This window comes from Lepidochelys kempii, chromosome 27 (genome assembly GCF_965140265.1).
Source record: "Lepidochelys kempii isolate rLepKem1 chromosome 27, rLepKem1.hap2, whole genome shotgun sequence".
Classification (NCBI taxonomy): domain Eukaryota; kingdom Metazoa; phylum Chordata; order Testudines; family Cheloniidae; genus Lepidochelys; species Lepidochelys kempii.
The window spans coordinates 9,707,879-9,732,832 of NC_133282.1; the positions used below are offsets into that span (position 1 = coordinate 9,707,879).

General features: G+C 42.0%; 1 protein-coding gene and 1 long non-coding RNA gene across 3 annotated transcripts in view; one reads left to right on the top strand and one right to left on the bottom strand.

Annotated features, from left to right (window-relative positions):
* LOC140903955 (uncharacterized) overlaps nucleotides 1–9,098 on the top strand; it is a 71,670-nt gene extending 62,572 nt beyond the window's left edge. The window contains exon 3 of the long non-coding RNA XR_012156392.1: nucleotides 8,976–9,098. This is a non-coding gene — a long non-coding RNA (uncharacterized lncRNA). The remainder of the gene's footprint in view (nucleotides 1–8,975) is intronic.
* MARCHF10 (membrane associated ring-CH-type finger 10) overlaps nucleotides 1–24,954 on the bottom strand; it is a 101,797-nt gene that overhangs the window by 55,018 nt on the left and 21,825 nt on the right. Inside the window, exons 4-5 of one of the 2 annotated variants that reach the window (XM_073325999.1) lie at nucleotides 8,910–9,045; nucleotides 214–363 (exon numbers count right to left, since the gene is read on the bottom strand). The exons of the other annotated variant lie outside the window; for it this stretch is intronic. Of the exons in view, the coding sequence (XP_073182100.1) occupies nucleotides 214–363; nucleotides 8,910–9,045 (286 nt within the window). The remainder of the gene's footprint in view (nucleotides 1–213; nucleotides 364–8,909; nucleotides 9,046–24,954) is intronic. 2 annotated transcript variants of the gene reach the window in all.

Sequence of the window (24,954 nt, forward strand, 5' to 3'; positions counted from 1 at the left end):
CTTTGTTCTCATTTACACTAAGGCCCCTTTTATATTGGTAGTTTAAATGGACCTTAAAGTGAATGTAAATGACAGTTTAAGGCCTCTCTAGGGTACTGGAGTTGGGACACCATGGTATAAATGATAAATGGATCTGTAAGAGTTCAGCAGCCTAGAAACAGACTGTTCTACATTTCTACAGACCAAAAGAGTTGTAAAGGAGATTTTTCTCACCAGATGCGCTGGTAACTTGTGCCTTTGCCTGCAGCAACGAGGTCTGTCTGTCTCTTTCTTCCAATTTTCTCATATTCTGTGTGTCTGGGCTTCCCAACAATCCTCCCTGGCTCATTCTCTTCCTCCTTAATAATGACTGCTTCTGGGCAGCTGTTAAGTATAAAACCTTTTCAGTAATTTTATTATATTTTCAGGGAAAGAGCTTCCATTAAAATATTTCTTCATAAAAGACCTAGAAGATAAGTCCCTACAAGGTCTGCCTCTGCAGAGCAAGAAACTATATCGGCACTGATTTCTCTTTTGGCAAATCTTTTGTCATTTATACTCAATTGAAAATAGAAAGAAAAATTTGTATTTCAAAGAAAAAATGCCAGACAATTTATTCCTGCAAAATGTGTATAATAGCTTTTGATATACAGAGTCATATTCAGTGAACAGAGATTTGGCGGGTTATCCAAACTCACATTTAGCTTCACAATGTAGAATACCAATCTCTTTTCATTAAGAGAGCCATAAAGAAACATTGGAATTTTTTCAAACAACTCTATTTTTAAATTTCAAACTTTTTTTCAAGGAAAATAACTTTTCTGAACAGCTCTAATTAAATGAATATGTTCAAAGCAGTGGGAATTTCCATAAATCTTCGAAAGCTGAAGCAAAGACCTGTCTTCTCCAGTAATGAATCACAGCTGAAGTTCTATCTATTAGGAGGTTTGGTGGCTAGTCCCACTCCATTACATACCGACCAACTATCCAGTTTGGTGGTCAACCTCCATATCCATAGGGTAACTGTTTTTTTCCAAAGACAAACTAAGGATTCACCTAGCATAGAAAGTAAGGTTCAGATTTTCAAAATCTCAGTCAGTCCTTCAACTGCTCAACATGTGCAATGGGGTCCAGATTTTCAAAGCTCAGCTGCCATTTATGCACCTAAACAAGGACCATATTCTCAAAAGAGCTCATTGCCCAATGCACACCTAATGTGCTGAGCTCTTTCAAAAATCTATCCACTTATAGTTGGAAACATGAATGCAACTCTTCTGAAAATCCAGCTGATTGTGGGTACTGATCTCTCTGAAAATCTGGCCCTAAATGAGCTTTCTGCCCAGGGAGATTGTTAACAGGATTTGCCAGAAAAGCATTAGGAAATTTGATAAAGAGACTTCCAGTTTAAAATTAGCTAGATCCTAAACAGATTGAGCTGTCGCTATTTTTAATTTTTTATACATTTTGTAAAGTTGGATTTACCCTCATCTGAAAGATAAAGGCCAAAGATAAGCATCTCTAGTCTGAAAGTGTCGTATATAGAGATGGACCTGAAACAAAAAAATCTTCATTTGAACACCTCCAAACTTTAGAGAGCATTCACAATCCCAATCCAGATAAAGATACTGACTTCAGCACTGTGCCAAAAAGGTAGTGGGGCCAGGCAGAAGAGAGGGGTAAGGAACAGCTGTTCCATTCAGCATGTTCCCTGTACAAACTAGTGGATGTGAACCATATATTAATTAATGCCAAGACTAACATTACCTCCTCCCAGATGCTCTGTGACCCCTTTCAAGGAATCTAAAGTGCAGCTGCCAGAGGAGCCAAGAGATGCTACCTATCAAGAGATGGGGAGCAGGATGCATACCCAGCATCTGAAGTGTCAGGCCCTATCCTATGGATCTTTGGCCTCTATGTATTTGGCAGCCTATAGTCCTGCTCTTCATATAGATCCCATGTAGGTAACAGAATGATAGGCTACATCTTCATGGACACAGGGGCTGTAGCTCTCTTCATGCAAGTGTTCCCCTTCTGTGTGTTTCTATGCAGGAGGGGAGGACATGTCTCCAAAGTAAACAAAAAAAATCTGTATTTTCAATTAATAAGGCATTCCTAGGAGTTCTGGCACTGGTAGTTCACTAAGCAACTTGTTTCCAGCTGTGAGTAGGATAGGGTTCTGCTTTTCACTTGGCCTTGGAAAGAAGAGGAATTAAATGTTTCAGTGAGTGTCAAGAACCTTGTTGGCTGCGATAGGCACCAAGAAGGGAGAGCTGATTTACTTTGGGTTGGGATCAAGAGGTGATATTGAGCCACTAATATAAAAGGACAGTTCAAGGGGAAGGAAGGAAGATTTTTGGTTCAGACAATAAACAAATATATAGAAACCTTCTGCCCCTCTTACTAAATGCTACTTTTCCCAGTAGCTGCAGTGCCAGAAAATGCGAAGATTAGGTCCAAAAGATAATTAATAGACATCATCTATTTCTTTTCAATTTGGAAAAACAGATTGGTAGCATAATAGACATGACTGATATTGCCTCTGAGTATAACTAAAATTAAAGGGCTCATACTGTTCACCTTGCTGAGTATGCTGGAGATGTTTATGGTTTCATATATGCAGAGGAACTCTTAATTAAGGCTTAATTATTTACCACAAATATCTTTTTATTTTAGAACACAAGAGGTGGGATTTTCAGTGTTAGGAACTTTAATGTCTAATAAGTGAGAGAGTAATGTAAACATTTATTGAGCTTTTTAATTTGCCCCAGTTCCACTGTGAAGCTGAATTGATTTCCAACTTTGGGGAAGGCCTGCTGCTTGTGACAACGCTCCTGGCCACTCTGCAATAGAATCCTCTGTATGTTCACATTCATACAAAAAAGTTTATGTTAAAATAATACTGAAAGAACCTCTTGCATTCTGGTTTTGCCAGTTACTGTGTTATGAAACATAGCAGATAAGGAATTAAGAAATCTGATGAATTTCAGTGAAAGCAAAAAAGCAAACAGGCAGGTTGAAATCACTGCATACTGCTTTTGCTGTATCCTCCCCAGCACCATGCTGTCAGTAGCACAGAGGAAAAGGGGAAGGAGGTTCCAGGTGCTCATAATACCATACAGGATGGGGGTAGACTATACATCTGTAACAAAAATTCACTGTAAAATGAGCCCATTATAAACACACTCATCTTTACTGCAACAGCTAGCTTGAGTTAGTAAACTCTGGTTACAACACGTGAGCTACCCAAGGCCAGGTGAGAGTGAAGACAGTGAAACAACAGTTCGGCCGCAGCAGCACCTGTGGTGGCTCACGCTAGACACCTGAGCACATACCCCTGCATAACATGTTTGTTTGAGCACAGCTAGCACATGTATGACTACCAGCTCTGGAAATCGCATATCCCAGCTGCTATGCACACATACCCAGTGTGTGTGAACAGGAGCTTGGTTAGGAGCCAAATTCAAATTATAGCTTGACCTAACAAGCATTTAAAAGTGATTTAAAACATGACCTATAACCACAACCAGTCCTGGAAATAGTTGTCCATGAGAAACTGGTAAGTGATACACAGACATCATACAAAAAGAAAAGGAGGACTTGTGGCACCTTAGAGACTAACCAATTTATTAGAGCATAAGCTTTCGTGAGCTACAGCTCACTTCCTCAGATGCATATCGTGGAAACTGCAGCAGGCTTTATATATACACAGAGAATATGAACCAATACCTCCTCCCACCCCACTGTCCTGCGGGTAATAGCTTATCTAAAGTGATCATCAGGTGGGCCATTTCCAGCACAAATCCAGGTTTTCTCACCCTCCACCCCCCCACACAAATTCACTCTCCTGCTGGTGATAGCCCATCCAAAGTGCAGGAAATAGCCCAACTTGATTGTCATGCACATTGTGTAAAGAGTTGTCACTTTGGATGGGCTATCACCAGCAGGAGAGTGAATTTGTGTGGGGGGGTGGAGGGTGAGAAAACCTGGATTTGTGCTGGAAATGGCCCACCTGATGATCACTTTAGATAAGCTATTACCCGCAGGACAGTGGGGTGGGAGGAGGTATTGGTTCATATTCTCTGTGTATATATAAAGCCTGCTGCAGTTTCCACGATATGCATCTGAGGAAGTGAGCTGTAGCTCACGAAAGCTTATGCTCTAATAAATTGGTTAGTCTCTAAGGTGCCACAAGTCCTCCTTTTCTTTTTGCGAATACAGACTAACACGGCTGTTACTCTGAAACCAGACATCATACAACGAACTCCAATATTAGTGCCATGTGAATGTGGGAATCTTTGGTGCATAGCCCCACTTGACTCATTACACAGGCAGAGGAGGCCACAAACTTAGGTGCACCTCTGACGGTCTTGTACCAGGACAAGAATAGAGTGACATAAAACAACACCAAGAATATTGCCATGGTGTGGATAGGATACGATGTACCCCACAAACCACGGCACAGGCCACACAGTAAAATGCAAACGTGAATGCCTTGTACCAATACAAAAGAGTGGTCAGGAACTTGCTTTGCTAGCCGGTTCCTAGAATCCTCTCATCCTACACCCTCCTCAAACCATGGCAAGGAAAAAAAGCAGGACAGACAGGAAGACCAACAGTACATAGAATCATAGGACTGGAAGGGACCTTGAGAGGTCATCTTGTCCAGTCCCCTGCACTCATGGCAGGACTAAGTATTATCCAGACCATTCCTGACAGGTGTTTGTCTAACCTGCTCTTAAAAATCTCCAATGATGGAGATTCCACAACCCCCTTAGGCAATTTATTCCAGTGCTTAACCACCCTGACAGTTAGGAAGTTTTTTCTAATGTCCAACCTAAACCTCCCTTGCTGCAATTTAAGCCCATTGCTTCTTGTCCCATCCTCTGAGGTTAAGAACAATTTTTCTCTCTCCCTCCTTGTAACAACCTTTTATGTATTTGAAAACTGTTATCATGTCTCCTCTCAGACTTCTCTTTCCAGACTAAACAAATCCCTTTTTTTTTATTTTTAATCTTCCCTCATAGGCCTTGTTTTCTAGACCTTTAATCATTTTTGTTGCTCTTCTCTGGACTTTCTCCAATTTGTTCACCTCTTTCCTGAAAGTGCCGCCCAGAACTGGACACAATACTCCAGTTGAGGCCTAATCAACGCAGAGTAGAGTGGAAGAATTACTTCACTCCTGCTAATGCATCCCAGAAGGATGTTTGCTTTTTTTGCAACACTGTTACACTGTTGACTCATTTAGTTTATGGTCCACTATGACCCCCCCCCCCCGACCCGTTTCCGCAGTTCTCCTTCCTAGGCAGTCATTTCCCATTTTGTATGTGTGCAACCGATTGTTCTTTCCTAAATGGAGTACTTTGCATTTGTCCTTACTAAACTTCATCCTATTTACTTCAGACCATTTGTCTAGCTTGTCCAGATCATTTTGAATTTTAATTCTATCCTCCAAAGCACTTGCAACCCCTCCCAGCTTGGTATCATCTGCAAACTTTATAAGTGTACTCTCTCTACTGTTCTCTAAACCATTGATGAAGATATTGAAGAACAGAACCAGACCCAGAACTAATCCCTGTGTGGACCCCACTCGTTATACCCTTCCAGCATGACTGTGAACCACTAGTAGCTCCATCTAGGTTGCATTTCCCTAGTTTGTTTATTAGAAGGTCATGTGAGACAGTATCAAAAGCTTACTAAAATCAATATATACCACATCTACCGCTTCCCCCCTATCCACAAAGCTTTCTTTGACAGGGTAGCAAGCCATCTGGTCGGTATGACACGATTTGTTCCTGACAAATCCATGCTGACTGTTACTTATCACTTTTATTATCTTCTAGATCAGTGGTTTTCAAACTTTTTTTTTCTGGAAACCCCAGCTGAAGAAAATTGTTGATGCCCACAACCTGATGAGGGGTTTGGGGTATGGGAGTGACTCAGGGCTGGGGCAGAGGGTTGGGATGCGTGGGTGAGGGCTGCAGGGTGGGGCTGGGAATGAGGGGTTCAGGATGTGAGAGGAAGTTCTGGGGTGGGGATGAAGGGTTTGGGGTGCAGGAAGGGGCTCCAGATTTGGGGGGGGCTCTGGGCTGGGGCAGAAGGTTGGGGTACATGAGGGGGTCTGGGCTGGGGGTGCAGGCTCTGGGGTGGGGCGGGGGATGAAGGGTTTGGAGTGCAGGAAGGGGTTCCGGGTTTTGGGTGGGGGCTCAGGGCTGGGGCAGGGGATTGGGGTGCGGGCTTTCCTTCGGCAGCTCCTAGTCAGCGGCGCAGTGGGGGTGCTAAGGCAGGCTTCCTGCCTGTTCTGGCATCGCAGACCACGCTGCGCCCTGGAAGCGGCCATTTCCCTGTTTTCTGTTATTGTCTCCCCCCCACCCCCACCCGCCATTGAGTAATGGGCCTACCCTGTCCTTGCACCATTTTCCCAGGTACTTAGTTTTTCTTACACCTTTTTGGTCTGATTGATATGTATTAGAATAAGGCCCTGATATAAATGAGTATCTCATTTTTAACTTCAGTGAACCATCTCCAGAAAGCATCCAAATCTACACACAGGACTGGATTCTCATATACACTAAGGCTCCTTTATGCTACTTGGTCAGTGTAAATGGGTCTTAAAGTGGCAGTAAATTATAGTTTCATCTATTTCAATGTCCCTTTACATTGCCATATGTAGCAGTGAGACATTAGTGTAAATGGGAATCTGGTCCACAGAGACCTTTTTGGGTCAGAGACCTCTTTAGTCTTAATAGTTCTGGCTGAGAACATAGGGTGTTCATCAAGAGTATCTGACAAACTCATCAGTTCTCCACTTCAAACCAAAGCATTTAGTATGTCACTGAAAATTGCTAGCTCTTGGAGTTAGTGAAAGTGCTATTTCCAAAGTTCTATTCACAGCATCAAAGAAGATAAAGAGCTGGTGCTCTATAATTGCTCCCAGACACAGCACATTGCCCATGTTCACAAAGGACATGGAACTGTATCAGTTACAAGTTCGGGAGAGTAAGGATGATCCAGTAATTAGGGCGCTAGCCTGGGACTCAGGAGAGCTGGGTTCAATCTTCTGCTCTACCACAGACTTCCTTTGTGACCACAGGCAAACCACTCTGTCTCTCTATGCTTCAGTCTCCCATCAGTAAAATGGGAATAATTCATACCTCACAGGAGTGCTGTGAGGATAAATACATTAAAAAAGATTCGGGGAAGAGGTACTCGTATAATATGGTAAACATTCTATTTTCCCTTCTTATATGCTCAGGAATCCACATTTTGAAATGAAAAGATATGTCTAATCCTGCAACTGATTCTGCATGGCAGAATCCTGTGCTGCCCTGTTGCTTTCAGCGAAGCCCTGCATGGACATAGGTTTCGAGTTAGTTAATTAGACATAGACAGAGTTAGTTGCAAGATTAGGGCCTTCATTTGTTTTGATTACACTTTTCCCACAAAATGCCCAAGGCCCAAATTCTTCTCTAAATTCCACCATAAATCTGAAATTACTCTGATGGCAGCAGAACTAATACAGATTCACACCAGGGCAAATGAGAGCATATCTAGGCCCTCATTACCGGCAAAATTTTCATTTTGATAAATTATTTTTAATTAGTGGGATGCCAAAATGCAATAAAAGAGCTAAATTTTAATTTTAAACTAGGTTTAAAATGATCAACTTGATTCTTCCCCTCTCCCACCCCAAATTTAGTTTAAAAACAAAACAAAACAAACTTATATACCATCTCAGCCCAGAGCATCTGATATATTTATCTCAAATATCTGGGAGTGATTTATAATGTAAACACTGAGGGATCTTTAACTTTGGCCACATGGATAGTCCTGATGTAATTAATCCTTTTATAAACATACTGAAATAGCCTTCTGTCTTTGCAGACTCTCTATATAATGACATGGACATGCATGGATAGTAAGAAATCATTCCCACACAACTGTTGTCTCTGATTGGGTCTTTGGGAGCCTATTTTGTTTTGTTGGCCTCTGGAGACGTAGCTATGTTTCCACAATCTCCCTGTATCAAAGGAAAGGCACTTTCTATTATATTTAGCGGATAACTTTTACAGCATAAATATTTAAAGCATTTTTCACAAATGGAATACCATTTTAACAGGTAACTGGGTGGCATGCATACTAACTGACTTCTTTAAAGCAACAGGTTGATTAGTTAATTCTGGCTAAACGTATACCATTTTCTGAGAATTTATTCATACACTTTTTGGGATTAACAGCAGCTATTTAGAATTATGAAGCTTTTTTTGTTGTTTTGATTTTAAATTAACTTTATTTATGATAGGAAAGCTGCCCTTAATTCTGATAATCTGTTTTAGGTTTTAAACACACATCCCACATTTTCAGTTGATATTTTAACACTCTCACCCCTGGGTTCCAGATGTTAGTTTGATTCTGCTCCCACTAAAGTCCTATTGAAGTCAATCAAAAACTCTCCCAGGGCCCCAAAGAACTCAGGTGATTATAAGACTTGTTCAGTGTGAACATGAGTTCAAAGGCCAAATAAGCGAGACTGCAGAACATACAGACATGCCCTGAAGTGCTTTTTATTGCTATTCCAAAATGAATCCCTGTTGTTCTAAAAGGGAACTAAACCATTTTAAAATTATTTTAGTTAATTCAGTGAGATTGTTTATTGTCTCATGGGCCTAATTCTCATTTACACTTAAGTCACTTTACTCTACTCTGGTGTTGGAAAGTGGCCTTAAAGCAGGTGTAAATTTCATTTGTACTCATTTTAAGGTCACTGTACCTTATCAGAATGGTGTAAAGTGACTTAAGTGTAAATGAGAATTAGGCCCATGAGTTTGCACGGCAGTACCATAATGACTCTGAATCCACAAGGCATCTTCTACATACTTGCTAATTCTTAATACTGTGGTAACTAGTTCCATTTTATGCACCCTTTAGTTCACCTGGAGTTACTTTGCTGGAGCTCATGGGAGGTTTTTGCTTTTGCTTGCTTGATGTTTTTTCTATAGCAGGAAATTTTGAGTCAGATCTGTTTGCAGAAGACTTGATGGCAGACCCAGAACCCTCATCTGCAGAAGTCTAGAAGAGTAAAAAGAAAAATATCAGTGACTGAACAACTAATTTCTACTCTCTGCGTGAGTGAAAAAAGGTGAGAAGTTTTGTGCTCAAAGATAAGCAATATACCAGCAAAATTTCTAGCACTAGCCAGGAACAAAAGGCATACACTATCCATTTTTAGCAAGATCCTTCCTTCCCTTATCCTTTTATATTCACAGCCCCACAAAGCTGGGGGAACAGAAATCTAAGAGCAATACAAAGTATATACCAAAATAGGTATTTCCAGAGAATTCAATAGCTATGCTTGGATTAAAATGAAAACTCTCTCAAATGGGCAGGAACTTTCACTATGCAAATCAGCATCTTCAGACATTAAAAACTAAATTCTGCTCTTGCTTACACCCATATAATTCTGCAGTAACTCAACTGAAGTCAATGGAGTTACAGCAATAGAACTGAGAGCAGAATTTCGCCCTAAATCTATAATCAGAAAGCAAAACAATGATCCTAACAGATGTGTGAGTGAATGTCTCCCATTAATTTTACTAGAGTGGTTAACTGTCAGGTCTAGTTTAAACCAATGATCATTTACATGTTAACACCATAAAGGAGATCACAATGCAATCACCCAAGCTAAACTGCTGCTATTCAATTCCAAAACACTTTGTATGTTCCTACTCCACAAGACACTTATGCCGCCTGTGCTCTACAGGAGAGGCATGATCTTTGTGGCTATGGTGTCATAATTTTCCAGTGCTACATACATCCATTTACTATTGGGTATGATTGTAGATCATCTAGATTTCTATTTAAATTGCTTAGGAGAGATTAAGTATAAAAATAGGTGTCTCTTCTCCTAAATTCTCATTTGAGTACACAAATATTAAGTGCCCAAACTGGAACACTGGGCTTTCCCCATTAGCATTGTTGTCCCAACAATTCCTCACACTGAGGGGAAAACTTGCTCTGACTTCTTGAAAAATATGCTCTGGAGGCTTCTATTAGCCCTGTTCGTAGCTTTTGCTGATGGCAGTCCCTATTTGATATCAAGTAAAGATTTTAGGTAGCTTTGAATTACTGGTTACAAACTGATAGCAATGGAACCAAACAACAAGGTTTTTTTTGTTTTGTCTGGTGGTGTTTAAATATAATATTCTCGAAGTGTGTCTGATGACCTAATGCTGATCATAAGCAACTGCATTGTCACTCCAGACCCTGAAGGGGTGGGGAGAGTTCTTCCCCCATCCCTTTTCAGAGACATGAAGCACAATCATTTGGATGGGGTGTGGAGAATTTGGGCCTTCATTTATACATGCAGAGAAATATATACACTGGAAGGATTGTATGTCTGTATGCCAGAAAATTATGCATATACATAATCTCTCTATCATACGATTGTACAGAAAGGGTCATTACAGAAATCTATTTGAACCTCCTATATAAATGCTAAAAAGAAAGATAGATGTAAAAGAGAGACTCCACTTTTCCATGCAGGGGCATAAACACCTAATTTTCTAAATAAAAGAGCAGATTATTAGTAGAGGTTCTTGTTAATAATTATAGAAAAACAGCTCAGGAAGTAATGTGATAGAATCACGAGTGATAAATATTAGATATTCACAGACCACTAGATATTCATCAGTTTTATTGTTAATTCTTCCTGAAGTGCATTTTTTTTCCTTAAGGTTTCTCTCTATACTGCTTCTGTCAAGCACACTCCACTCTGATTATAATTCTTTCAGTTTTCTGCGGTAAACTGAATATTTTAATGAAGATTATTTCATTAAATTGTACCACAGCTACACATTGAAGATGCTGCACTGTTTGTTAGTGTTACAGAAATAAGTCAATAGGAAGCAGAACATATTTTGTCATCCAAATCAGTGACAGTTTTTGGTATTCAGGTAAGAATTTCTGATATGACACATCTTGAAGACTTCACTTTATTAAGATATTACTTCAATAAAAAAATTAGTAAGATCATTTTATTATGAAGATTTGGGATTCTTGGAGAAACTACTACGTTTTCTGATTCCACAAAATTTCCATCTTGGTATCTCTCTTCTGTTTATTGGATCAGGCCAGTTTTATTAATAAAGACTTCATTATTTGTATTTTCCACTTCATCCTCAAAAAAATCATATTTCAAGAAGAGATGTTTAGATTCAATCTACTGATCACATTTATTGGCAGATAGCATAATATGGAACCACAGCACATAAATTAATAACACTACTACTAATTTGCTATACAGCACATTTCATCCATAGATTTCAAAGCATTCCACTAAGTAGGATAATGTTATTATCCAGCAGACCGGTGGCAGAGCTAGGAATAGAACCCAGGGGTGAAACCCTGACCCCACTGAAGTGAATGGGAGTCTTCCCATTCACTTCAAGGGGACCAGGATTTCACTCCATGTCTCTTGACGCTGAGTCCACTGGACCACTATGTTCAACCCCTATTTTCTTTAGAGAGTCTGATCTGAATTTTACTTTAATAAAGGGGTTTTTTTTAACATTAGTTGCCATTAATAAGTGAGTGTGAATGGTTACACATGTTGGTATGACCCTCTCTGCATATTGTCCATACAAATGATTTTTCTCACATGTTAGTAAAAGAAAATGTGATATACTTTTGGAGAGTTACAAATCTAGCCCTTGGAAGTCCCCCTTGAAATAATGACGAGTTCTTTTTCAAATGGTAATGTTTTACCCTTAGTTAGGCCTAAATCTGTAGGACACCCTCTGCCACTCCACTGTCATGAGAGTGAGGGCATGGGTCTGAAACAGCGGAGCTGTAGAGGGCTCCCTGCACTGCTACAGGGCTGGTGACCCTCAATCCCTGCAGGCACAAGGGTGGCTGCACTCCCACCCCCTGTTACCAATCAATACTTTTTTTTGTCAATTTCAGTGTCAGCTGAAATCAACATTTACTGACCTCTATCACCTTAAATCAAAACCTGACAAGCTTATGTATAATGTAGGCCTTTGCCTGGGCAGTCTGCCCCTTAAGGGCAATAATGCCTACTGGTCAGTCCACCCAGTATAACTGGAAAGAGTTGAAAGTTCCAATTACAGATATAATCTAGGAGATGCCGGGAGCAAGTAGGGTTTGGGAGGAAACACTGCTACTGTTTCTTTAAGGGCCTGGGGCCAGGAGCCTTACAGAGAGGTGGGGCAAAACTCCCCTATTTCCCAACCAGTTGAGGATGAGTTGAGAGAAGGGGACCACCATAAATGCTGCCTCCTCCTTCTTCACAGGGTAGATGCCTGCAGACACTGAAAGAAATAAGAAGACTTCTGTAGGGTCCTTGAGTTAGCAGGGACCAGACACCAGCAGAAGGCTGCCAGGCCTCTGAATGTGATGCCTAAGTGGGGCCAGCTGAGAGAGAGAAATTGCAATCCAGCTCCAGGAGGAAAGCTGGAGTGCCTGCCATAAAGAGAGACTTAAAGACAGAGAGAATGCTGAGTAGGACAGAACATAGAAGGCAGGTTTCAGAGGAACCCAAAAAAACCAGAAGTACATTTTGTTTATTTGTGACTTTTTGTTATGGCCGCTTTTGTAGGAGGTTTTGTAATAAACAAGTCCTAAGAAGGGTACTATTGAATCAAATCTCAAGAGTGCCTGAAGTGGAATTACTGGCTTCCTAAGAAGGGAAACTGAGACAGGGAGTATGTGCAGCTCTGTACTAACTCAGCAGAAGGTGCTACAGGGGAGGCATGCCCTATGCCAGGGCCTTAGATGTTCATACATTGATTCCTGCGTTGAGACCAATAAATGATGGTAAATGACAGTGTATCTTTTAGAAAGACATCCAACCTTGATTTATAGACTTAGAGTGATGGAGCATTTACCATATTGTTAGCAAGCTGCTCCAATGGTTAATTATCCTCACCATTAAACATTTGCACCTTACTTCAAGTTGGAATTGTTTTAGCTTCTACTTCCTGCCACCACTGGATATTTTTGTGTCTTTATCTTCTGTGTTAAAGAGGTCTTTAGTAACAGGTATCTCCTCCTTGTGTAGGTAATTATAGGCTGCAGTGCTGAATCATGGTGTTGAGCTATGCACTTAAATGGGTCACTGCCAGGCTAAGTTCTGAGTCTTCCCTATCGCTTTTAGACTTAGGCATCCTAGGAAAATCTCACTGTTAAGTACTGCTTACTGATAAATGTGTTTATGTGGGAGGTCACATGTTTTTGGGGAAGCTGCTTTCAAAACAGAAGTGCTGTTACAATGTAACAAGCATTACACTCTGTTTGAATGGTCGAAGAAGTTCAGTCCCAATTATTTTAGCACAGGGTGCAAGTTTGGAACATTACAGGGAGGAAGAAGTTGGATAAAAGTTAGCTTTTATCCAGTAGTTTAAAAAATAATATTTATGCTCAGTAACTAGCTCAATCTGTAAACTTCAGCTAATGAATACAAATAATTGTTTTGCATGCATAATTACAACATTAAAAAAGACACAATATTCAGCTTTGAAGTGACTTTGACTATTTTCTCACAAATACTGTAATTTCCTTTCTTTTACTTTGATGTATATTTTACTTTTACTTTTTGTATGTTTATACAAACTGAGACCATAAAGTGTGTATATTCTTCTAATCTCATTGTCTATTTTAACATACTTAGTTTCACTATTTTAATTCCACTGGGCTTTCAATCTGGGGTGAAAAGCATAAACACAATTTTCAAAAATCTAGTACTAGGACACCAAAAAACAATCTGTCTCCTGAAGAGATTTATTTTAGTTTTAGTGCTCTGTTTAGGTGAAGGTTTTAAAATTTCAGCAGCAAATAAAACCAAATATAAAGGAAGCTGTCTGTAAATAAAACCCTAAATCGCAGTTGATTCTTATATTCCAATACAAATTAGCCAATTATTCTCCTGAATAATTATTCTCTATCACCTTCCCACTGTTTCATCAGATATGTAGATTATAAAGATAGAGATATGAAATATATGATTTCATGGAAACAAACATGGGAGACAGAAAAGGAGGCAAACAAGAACAAGCGAGAGCATGAACATAGTCTGTACTAAGGTCTGAAATAAAATGTATTAACTTTGATTCAGCTTGCAGGAGATGGATATTATTATAAACTTTGGATAAAACCAATGTATAAAACAGGCTTATTTCACTTTCAAAGCAGCATAATAAATGCATTGACAAATACTGTATATAAGATGTTAAAAAAAACAATAACTACACATACTGTAGAGAAGATAAATCAGTAGACAGCTTTGTTCATTTGCATGCTGGTGAATTAGTTCAGTACTAGAGAAAAACTCTACACATGAATTTTTACACATGAATTTTTCTCATGGAACTGTGTATTAAATAATGAAAACTACTGAATAAACACCAAACTGTTCAATGTCCCACAAATAAAAAAATCTGTGGTATAAACTTTGATTTCAGATATTTACACAATGAACAGCTGCATAAACATAATGGAAATATCTAATATAATAACTGAAATCTGCACCAGCCAATCTTTTGTTGCCTCAAAAGATTCTGATATGTTCAAAAAAATACAAAGGTCTTATGGCTTATCTGAAATGAACCTTGGAACCTCATGAAATTCACTCCACACCAGTTCATACTCTCCCTTAAATTGTAAGTGAAAATGAGTTTGAGAGTCTCTGCCCAGTTTCCATTTATCCAGATCATAAAACCACTGTGAAATCTGACTAGGCTGGCAGTCCCTGCTCAACAAATGGTAATGTAGTACTTGGACTGAGCAGTGCAGGGAAGCCTGCATACAGTTAGCCCATACTAAGTCCAGTTCTCTCACTTTCACGATTATTAAGTTCACTCAATACAATGTAATTCCCTGCAGTTCCCTCATAGACTGCACTCTGTTTAGTACAATTCTACAAAATAAAAGGGGGAAATTTGAATGTTTAACTAAAAGAAATGAGATTTTTCAAATAAAATCTGATCTAACCAAAACAAGCTATTATCATTGACTCAAAATAGTCTTTATCAAGATTAGTGCCCTTCTGAGAATAATTCTCACATTTTATTTGAGGATTTTGACTTCCTTTCTCTTTTTTGATTAAATCTAGTGACTTGAGACTAAATATCCATTGTCTGTAGATTGCAGCATGCAACTAGAACAACAGAAATCAGTTTGAATACATTCTGTGTCTTCAATGGGGACTGAGCTATGAAAGTATTTCTAAAGGCACATAACTCACACTGATGCTCAGTGTTCAACCAATAGGGAGGACTACATGTGAGGAATAATAGAACAATCAGTTAATTTTCTAAAGTTTATAAAGACACTTTTGCAAGTATAAGCTCAGTTTTACATGAATAAATACCATACCCATAGTTAGCTTCATGCACCTTATTCTGACTACTAAACACAGATGCATTGCCTTACTTGTTCCCTCATCTGAATCAAAGAACATCATCCTACCTGGGAACCCTCTGAAGCATAGTTAGAACAATTTCCCCTCCTCATTGTCAGTCTTAAGTAAATAATAGTCTTGTTTTGAAAAATTCAAATTATAATTGATTCCCACTCTTTGCCCTGGTCTACACTAGGAGTTGAGGTCGAATTTAGCAGCATTACCTCGATTTGACCCTGCACCCGTCAACACGATGAAGCCCTTTTTTTTTACTTAAAGGGCTCTTAAAATTGATTTCTTTACTCCACCCCCGACGAGGGGATTAGCGCTGAAATTGGCCTTGCCGGGTCGAATTTGCGGTACTGTGGACGCAATTAGACAGTATTGGCCTCCGGGAACTATCCCATAGTGCTCAGTTGTGACCGCTCTGGACAGCGCTCTCAACTCAGATGCACTGGCCAAGTAGACAGGAAAAGGCCCACGAACGTTTGAATCTCATTTCCTGTTTGGCCAGCGTGGCGAGCTCACCTGCACAGGTCAACATGCAGAGCCCATCAGCACAGGAAACCATGCAGTCCCAGAATCGCTGAAGAGCTCCAGCATGGACTGAACGGGAGGTATGGGATCTGATCGCTGTATGGGGACATGAATCCGTGCAGGCAGAACTCTGTTCGAGAACACGGAATGCCAAAATATTTGAAAAAAATCTCCAACGGCATGAAGGACAGAGGCTATAACAGGAACTCGCAGCAGTGCCACGTGAAAATTACGGAGCTCAGGCAACCCTACCAAAAAATCAGAGAGGCAAACGGCCACTCCGGTTCAGAGCCCCAGACATGCTGCTTCTATGATGAGCTGCCTGCCATTCTACGGGGTGCAGCCACCACTACCCCAACCCTGTGCTTTGACTCCGTCCAAGGAGTGGGAGGCAACACGGAAGCGGGGCAAGGAAGATGATGATGAGGAGGAGGTTGTAGATAGCTTACAGCAAGGAAGCGGAGAAACCGGTTTCCACAACAGCCAGGATCTGTTTCTCACCTGGACCTGGAGCCAGTACCCTCCGAACCCACCCAAGGCGGGCTCCCGGACCCTGAAGGTGGAGAAGGGACCTCTGCTGAGTGTACCTTTGTAAATATTATACATGGTTTAAAAGCAAGCATGTTTAATGATTAATTTGCCCTGGCATTCGCGGCCAGTACAGCTACTGGAAAAGTCTGTTAACGTGTCTGGGGATGGAGCGGAAATCCTCCAGGGACATCTCCATAACGCTCTCCTGGATGTACTCCCAAAGCCTTTGCAAAAGGTTTCTGGGGAGGGCAGCCTTATTCTGTCCTCCATGGTAGGAGACTTTACCACGCCAGGCCAGTAGCACGTAGTCGGGAATCATTGCAGAACAAAGCATTGCAGCGTATGGTCCCGGTATTTGCTGGCATTCAAACAACATCCATTCTTTAACTCTCTGAGTTACCCTCAGGAGAGTGATATTCATGGTTACCTGGTTGAAATAGGGTGGTTTTAGTAAGCGGACATTCAGAGGTGCCCATTCCTGCTGGGCTGTTTGACTGTGGCTGAACAGAAATCTTCCCCGCTGTTAGCCACACGGTGGGGGGGGAGGAGTGAAGCCATCATCCCAGAGAATTGGGGGGAGGAGTGTGGGGGGGTTAGTTGGGTTTCTGCTGCACGTTAACCCAGAAACCGCAGCCCCTCCTTTTAAATTGCCAGCCCATTTTAAACCGCCAACCCAACAGCTACTTCGTATGGGAAATGAGGGCTGTCATAAATATAAAGGGAAGGGTAAACCCCTTTAAAATCCCTCCTGGCCAGAGGAAAAATCCTCTCACCTGTAAAGGGTTAAGAAGCTAAAGGTAACCTCGCTGGCACTTGACCAAAATGACCAATGAGGAGACAAGATACTTTCAAAAACTGGGAGGAGGGAGAGAAACAAAGGGTCTGTGTCTGTCTGTATGCTGCTTTTGCCGGGGATAGAACAGGAATGGAGTCTTAGAACTTTTAGTAAGTAATCTAGCTAGGTATGTGTTAGATTATGATTTCTTTAAATGGCTGAGAAAAGAACAGTACTGAATAGAATGACTATTCCTGTCTGTGTGTCTTTTTTGTAACTTAAGATTTTGTCTAGAGGGATTCTCTATGTTTTGAATCTAATTACCCTGCAAGGTATCTACCATCCTGATTTTACAGAGGTGATTCTTTTACTTCTATTAAAAGTCTTCTTGTAAGAAAACTGAATGCTTTTTCATTGTTCTCAGATCCAAGGGTTTGGGTCTGTGGTCACCTTTGCAAATTGGAGAGGATTTTTACCAAACCTTCCCCAGGAAGTGGGGTGCAAGGGTTGGGAGGATTTGGGGGGAAAGACGTGTCCAAACTACGTTTCCCAGTAAACCCAGTTAAAGTTTGGTGGTGGCAGTGGAAATTCCAAGGGCAAAGCATAAAATTAATTTGTACCTTGGGGAAGTTTTAACCTAAGCTGGTAAAAGTAAGCTTAGGAGGTTTTCATGCAGGTCCCACATCTGTACCCTAGAGTTCAGAGTGGGGGAGGAACGTTGACAAGGGCGCTGCTGTTTGAAACCATTCCCACATGTTATGAAGGTTAAAGAAGCCAAAAGACTGTGGCTTACCATTCCTGCCTGCAAGCCGAATTTTGTTGCCCGGCCCTGCGTGAGTGATCTCTCTCACCAAAGCAGCATACCCTCAATAAGAGGCAAAATGCGACTTTGTAATGAAAACATGTGCTATGTAATGTTAACAGCAAGGTTTACCGTGAGAAAGTGTACCCATTGTTCTATAAAATGTCTTTTTAACTACCACTCTCCCTTTTTTTTCCTCCACCAGCTGCATATGTTTCTCCTTCCCAGAGGCTAGCGAAGATTAGAAAACGAAAAAAACGCACTTGCGATGAAATGTTCTCTGACCTCATGCTGTCCTCCCACACTGACAGAGCACAGAAAAATATGTGGAGGCAGACAATCTCAGAGTGCAGGAAAACACAATATGACCATGAGGAGAGGTGGCAGGCTGAAGATGGTAGGTGGCGTCAGCTTGCTGAAAGAAGGCAGGAGTCAATGCTCAGGCTGCTGGAGGATCAAACTCATAGCTCCAGTGCATGGTTGAGCTGCAGGAAAGGCAGCAGGACCACAGACCGCCGCAACAGCCCCTGTGTAACCAACTGCCCTCCTCCCCAAGTTCCATAGCCTCCTCACCCAGATGCCCAAGAACGCGATGGGGGGGGCCTCCGACCACCCAGCCACTCCACCCTAGAGGATTGCCTAAGGAACAAAAAGCCGGCATTCAATAAGTTTTAAAGTTTTAAACTTTTAAAGTGCTGTGTGGCCTTGTCCTTCCCTCCTCCACCACCCCACCCGGTGCTTCCCTCTTCCACCACCCCTTCCAGGCAACCTTGGCAGTTATCCCCCTATTTGTGTGATGCATAAATAAAGAATGCATGAATGTGAAGCAACAATGACTTTATTGCCTCTGCAAGCGGTGATCGAAGGGGGGAGGGAAGGGTGCTTAGCTTACAGGAAAGTAGAGTGAACCCCGGCGGGAGGGGTTCCATCAAGGAGAAACAAACAGAACTTTCACACCGTAGCCTGGCCATTCATGAAACTGGTTTTCAAAGCTTCTCTGATGCGCACCACACCCTCCTGTGCTCTTCTAACTGCCCTGGCGTCTGGCTGCGCGTAATCAGTGGCCAGGCAATTTGCCTCAACCTCCACCCTGCCATAAATGTCTCCCCCTTGCTCTCACAGATATTGTGGAGCACACAGCAAGCAGTAATAACAATGGGAATATTAGTTTCGCTGAGGTCTAACCGAGTCAGTAAACTACGCCAGCATGCTTTTAAATGCCCAAATACACATTCTACCACCATTCTGCACTTGCTCAGCCTATAGTTGAACAGCTCCTGACTACTGTCCAGGCTGTCTGTGTATAGCTTCATGAGCCATGGCATTAAGGGGTAGGCTAGGTCCCCAAGGATACATAAGGCATTTCAACATCCCCAACGGTTATTTTCTGGTCTGGCAAGTAAGTCCCTTTTGTGAGCATCATGCACCTTTCCCGGCCATCCCACACTGATGTTGGTGAAACGTCCCTTGTGATCCGCCAGTGCTTGCAGCACCACTGAAAAGTACCCCTTGCGGTTTATGTACTCACTGCCTTGGTGCTCCGGTGCCAAGATAGGGATATGGGTTCCGTCTATTGCCCCACCACAGTTAGGGAATCCCATTGCAGCAAAGCCATCCACTATGACCTGCACATTTCCCAGAGTCACTACCCTTGATAGCAGCAGCTCAGTGATTGCGTTGGCTACTTGCATCATAGCAGCCCCCACAGTAGATTTGCCCATTCCAAATTGATTCCCGACTGACCAGTAGCTGTCTGGCGTTGCAAGCTTCCACAGGGCTATTGCCACTCGCTTCTCAACTGTGAGGGCTGCTCTCATCTTGGTATTCTTGCGCTTCAGGGCAGGGGAAAGCAAGTCACAAAGTTCCATGAAAGTGCCCTTACGCATGTGAAAGTTTCGCAGCCACTGGGAATCATTCCAGACCTGCAACACTATGCAGTCCCACCAGTCTGTGCTTGTTTCCTGGGCCCACAATCGGCATTCCACACCATGAACCTGCCCATTTGACACCATGATGTGCACACTGCAGGGGCTTGTACTTTGTGAGACGTCTATGTCCATGTCCTCATCACTCTCGTCACCATGCTGCAGTCGCCTCCTCCTCGCCTGGTTTCGCTTTTCTTGCAGGTTATGGTTCTGCATATCCTGCTGGATAATGCACACAGTGTTTATAGTGCTCATAATTGCTGTGGTGATCTGAGCGGACTCCATGTTCCCAGGGCTATGACGTCTGCGCTGAAAAAAGGCGTGAAACGATTGTCTGCCGTTGCTCTGACGGAGGGGGGGCGACTGAAAACATGGCTTACAGGGTTGGCTTACAGGGAATTAAAATCAACAAAGGGGGTGGCTTTGCATCAAGGAGAAACAGAATGGCCCACTCAAGGATAGAACTCAAAACCCTGGGTTTAGCAGGCCGTTGATTCAAGGAGGGAGGGAAGGAGGGGGGACAAAATGAATACAAATGAATACAACACAAATCTGGTCTATTTCTTGTTTTGATCCACTTCATCTATCTTTATACATCTTGCTGGTAGCAGACGGTGCAGTACGACTGCTAGCCATCATCATCTCTTGGGTGCTTGGCAGAAGATGGTGCAGTATGACTGCCAGCAGGACTGAATCTCCATGAGATGAAACTTAAAAAGGGAAATGACCTGGCTGAGTCACTCCCATGTCTGCCCAGGCGCCCCTGACCGACCTCACCGAGGTCGGCTAAAAGAGCACCCAGGAGTATGGCGACAATGGCTACCAGTCATACTGCACTGTCTGCTGCCAAAAGGCAATGAGCTGCTGCTGTGTAGCAATGCAGTACTGCGTCTGCCAGCACCCAGGAGACATACAGTGACATGGAGCTGAGCGGGCTCCATGCTTGCCGTGGTATGGCATCTGCACGGGTAACCCATGAAAAAAGGTGCAAAACGATTGTCTGACATTGCTTTCACAGAGGGAGGGGGCTGATGATATGTACTCAGAACCACCCACGACAATGTTTTTGCCCCCATCAGGCACTGGGATTTCTAGCCAGAATTCAAATGGGAGGTGGAGACTGCGGGAACTGTGGGATAGCTACCCACAGTGCAACGCTCCGGAAGTCGTCGGTTGCCTCGGTACTGTGGATGCACTCTGCCAACTAAATGCACTTAGAACATTTGTGTGAGGACACACACAATTGACTGTATAAAAACACTTTCTACTTTTATAAATTCGACCTAATTTTGTAGTAATTTTGTAGTGTAGACATATGTCAAGGTTCCTCCCCCACTCTGAACTCTAGGGTACAAATGTGGGGACCTGCATGAAAAACCTCCTAAGCTTATCTTTACCAGCTTAGGTCAAAACTTCCCCAAGGTATAAAATATTCCACCCGTTGTCCTTGGATTGGCCGCTACCACCACCAAACTAATACTGGTTACTGGGGAAGAGCTGTTTGGACGCGTCTTTCCCCCCAAAATACTTCTCAAAACCTTGCACCCCACTTCCTGGACAAGGTTTGGTAAAAAGCCTCACCAATTTGCCTAGGTGACTACAGACCCAGACCCTTGGATCTTAAGAACAATGAACAATCCTCCCAACACTTGCACCCCGCTTTCCTGGGAAATGTTGGATAAAAAGCCTCACCAATTTGCATAGGTGACCACAGACCCAAACCCTTGGATCTGAGAACAATGAAAAAGCATTCAGTTTCTTACAAGAAGACTTTTAATAAAAATAGAAGTAAATAGAAATAAACAAATCCCCCCTGTAAAATCAGGATGGTAGATTTCTTACAGGGTAATTAGATTCAAAAACATAGAGAACCCCTCTAGGCAAAACCTTAAGTTACAAAAAAGATACACAGACAGAAATAGTTATTCTATTCAGCACAATTCTTTTCTCAGCCATTTAAAGAAATCATAATTTAACACATGCCTAGCTAGATTACTTACTAAAAGTTCTAAGACTCCATTCCTGGTCTATCCCCGGCAGAAAACCAGCATATAGATACACACACAGACCCTTTGTTTCTCTCCCTCCTCCCAGCTTTTGAAAGTATCTTGTCTCCTCATTGGTCATTTTGGTCAGGTGCCAGCGAGGTTACCTTTAGCTTCTTAACCCTTTACAGGTGAGAGGAGCTTTCCCCTGGCCAGGAGGGATTTCAAAGGGGTTTACCCTTCCCTTTATATTTATGACAACATACCCTTAGAGACTCTCAAATTCAGGGAAAGAGTGTAAGAGTATTAGCCGGAGATGCATACAACAGAAAAAGCACAAAGTGTAACTTTCAAAGTTAACTGCAGGAGACAGCATTTTCTCAGGGTCCAGACCAAGACTGGAACAAAGCAGTAACTAAGGCCCACCACAAATCCTCACCATCTTCCACTCTAAGGGCAAGGCATGCTTCTTTGACCTTGCCATCTCCTGTATAAAACACACAGTGGCATGGACATAAAAAAATAAAATCAAAACATTATGCTGCACACACAATTCTCCTCCTGGCAAGAGGATGAGAAAAAGAATGAATCACATGTGACAAATATTGGCCATTTTGCTCAATGCACTACTGAAAAGTGCTCCTATAATACAGGGATAAGGCAGTATAACAACCTCTGTAGGATAGACCTTGGTGAGTGAACAGTGTGATCAAATCACACCAGAAATATGTATCCTAAACATAACACTGTTACTACTGAAACATATTGTCACCCTAAAAAAAAAAAAAAAAAGGAAGGGGAAGAGTCAGGCACACCCAGACAAAACATGCCTTGACTGCAAAGTTTGAACTCTAGCTGAGTCCAAAAGTCAGAGCACTTTGTTCACAGAACAGGACAGTCTGAATGCTCCCCAGCTCAGAATAATAGTATCTGCTTATCTCTACATTTACCAACAGCATACGTATCAGGGAGTGACTGGGATGTTAATGTAATGACATGATTTAAGAATGGAATCAACCCCAGAAGAGAATATGGGATTTACTCTCTAATCCTCACTTTTGCCTTGGTAGAATCCTTCCATATCTGACCTCCTACAGGACAAGATCTGTTTAGAGCACAGAAAGAAAAAAGCATTCTCAGTGGTTATTTCCCTTCTTAAACATTTCATGTCCAGTAGTCTTCAGAGTGGGTTTTCCTTTGTCTTTTAGGAGCCTGGAGGCAGATCAGATCTCTGACACTGGGCTTGGGTCCCATCTTTTGGAAACCCTACCCCTAGTTGATAGTTTTCAGAACTAAATTTTAAGATAGCAACAGTATTTATTCATGTAAAACTGAGATTACACTTGCAAAAGTGCCTTTGATAAACTTTAGAAAATTAACTGATTGTTCTATAATCCCTCACATGTAATCCTCCCTAAATGGGTCAAACTGCAGGATTGTGAGGACCAAGACAATAAATTCACAGGTAAGAATAATTTTTTTTCTTTTCTAGACCATTGCACGTCCAGCAATCTTTGCAAGGGATGCTCTGAGCAGTGATTGCTTAGTGATCCTAAAGGATATGTCTATGCTGCAGTGTAAGCCCAGGGTTTGAACTCAGGACCAAGCCTAACTCCCCTTCCATCTACACACAAATTGCACTAACCCAGGGTTTGGTCCCAGGACCCCAAGGCAGGTTGGAAGGTCTGAGCCTAAATTAAGCCGGGACCCAGGGTCCAAGCCATATTGTTTTGTTGTGTAGATGCAGCCATTCCAGACTCATGCTCTGAGAATCCACCAAAAGTATCCCACAATCCCATGGGCTCACTTTCTTTGTTCTCCGGACTATCAAGTTTAGTGGACAGTCAGCTTTTCCCATGCTGCAACAAGAGAAAAGGGCTAGTGTGGCCACATTTTTTGTGGGGGTGGGGGAAGGGATTAGGAAATCTGGGATATGAGTGGTGGGACTTGGACATACATAATGCAGTGTAGATGCTGGCACCCCAGGTTGGGACCCAGGGTTCAACAATTCCTAACCTGGGGTTACAAATGAGTGTAGACACTCTAGCCCTAGGGTAACAAACCCAGGGTCTGCTAACTTAAGTTGTACTAACCCTGAGCTTACATGGCAATGCAGACATTCCCAAAGAGGAAGGGGTGCTAATTAAATAACTAACACATTTATTGCAAACCTCAGGGGTATGACGTGTTACTGAGATAACACTTGTAGAACTTTCCTGCCAAAGCTTGAATATGCAGAGGACAGCATGTCTACTTTGTAATGTCTTGAGTAAGTGTACTGAAGACCAACTTGTTGACTTATACATTTTCTCGTATGATGGGTTCAACCTTTCTGGCTACATAGATCCTGTTCTTCCGATTAAATATGTAGTCATATCAACAAGTGGGGTTACCTCATTAGCTTTGCAAGTCTTAGATGCATCTCTTACTCACGTTTTCTTATTGAGGCTTTTAAGGGCTTTTTTCCCTGCTCTGGATTGCTGGCTGGTAAAGCACTGGAAGGGATGTTGACTTTCTGTAGACCTTAGTGTGATGCTGATTTATATTTTGATTGCCCCGCTAGTGTCTAGAATATACTACTTGGCCTCCTTGGGTGCTTGGGACTCAGACAGAATTACAGCAGTACCACTAAGCTGTGTTATGGAAAACAAATGAACATTTGCTATGAAAAGCATCAGTTCTGAGAATGATCTTACTCTAATGAAAGGTACAGTACTATAGCTTCCTGTATAATGCACCTATTTCTGAAACTCTCCTCTTGGAGTTGACAACAAAAGAGATTGAATGTGAGAAAGCACAGAGACACTGACCTCCATTGCTGGAAGAAAAGGATAAAGGACTAGAGACCCAGGTAACAACCCTGCATTGCATCAGAGAAAATGTAGACTTCCTAGACAGAAGTCAGGATTCGGTACTGTGGGCACAGCATGCCAAAGAATCAGAGAGGGCAGTGGAGGAGGGCGGAACTGAAGAACAAGGAAGAAAGTTGGCAGCATGGGTCCTCCAGA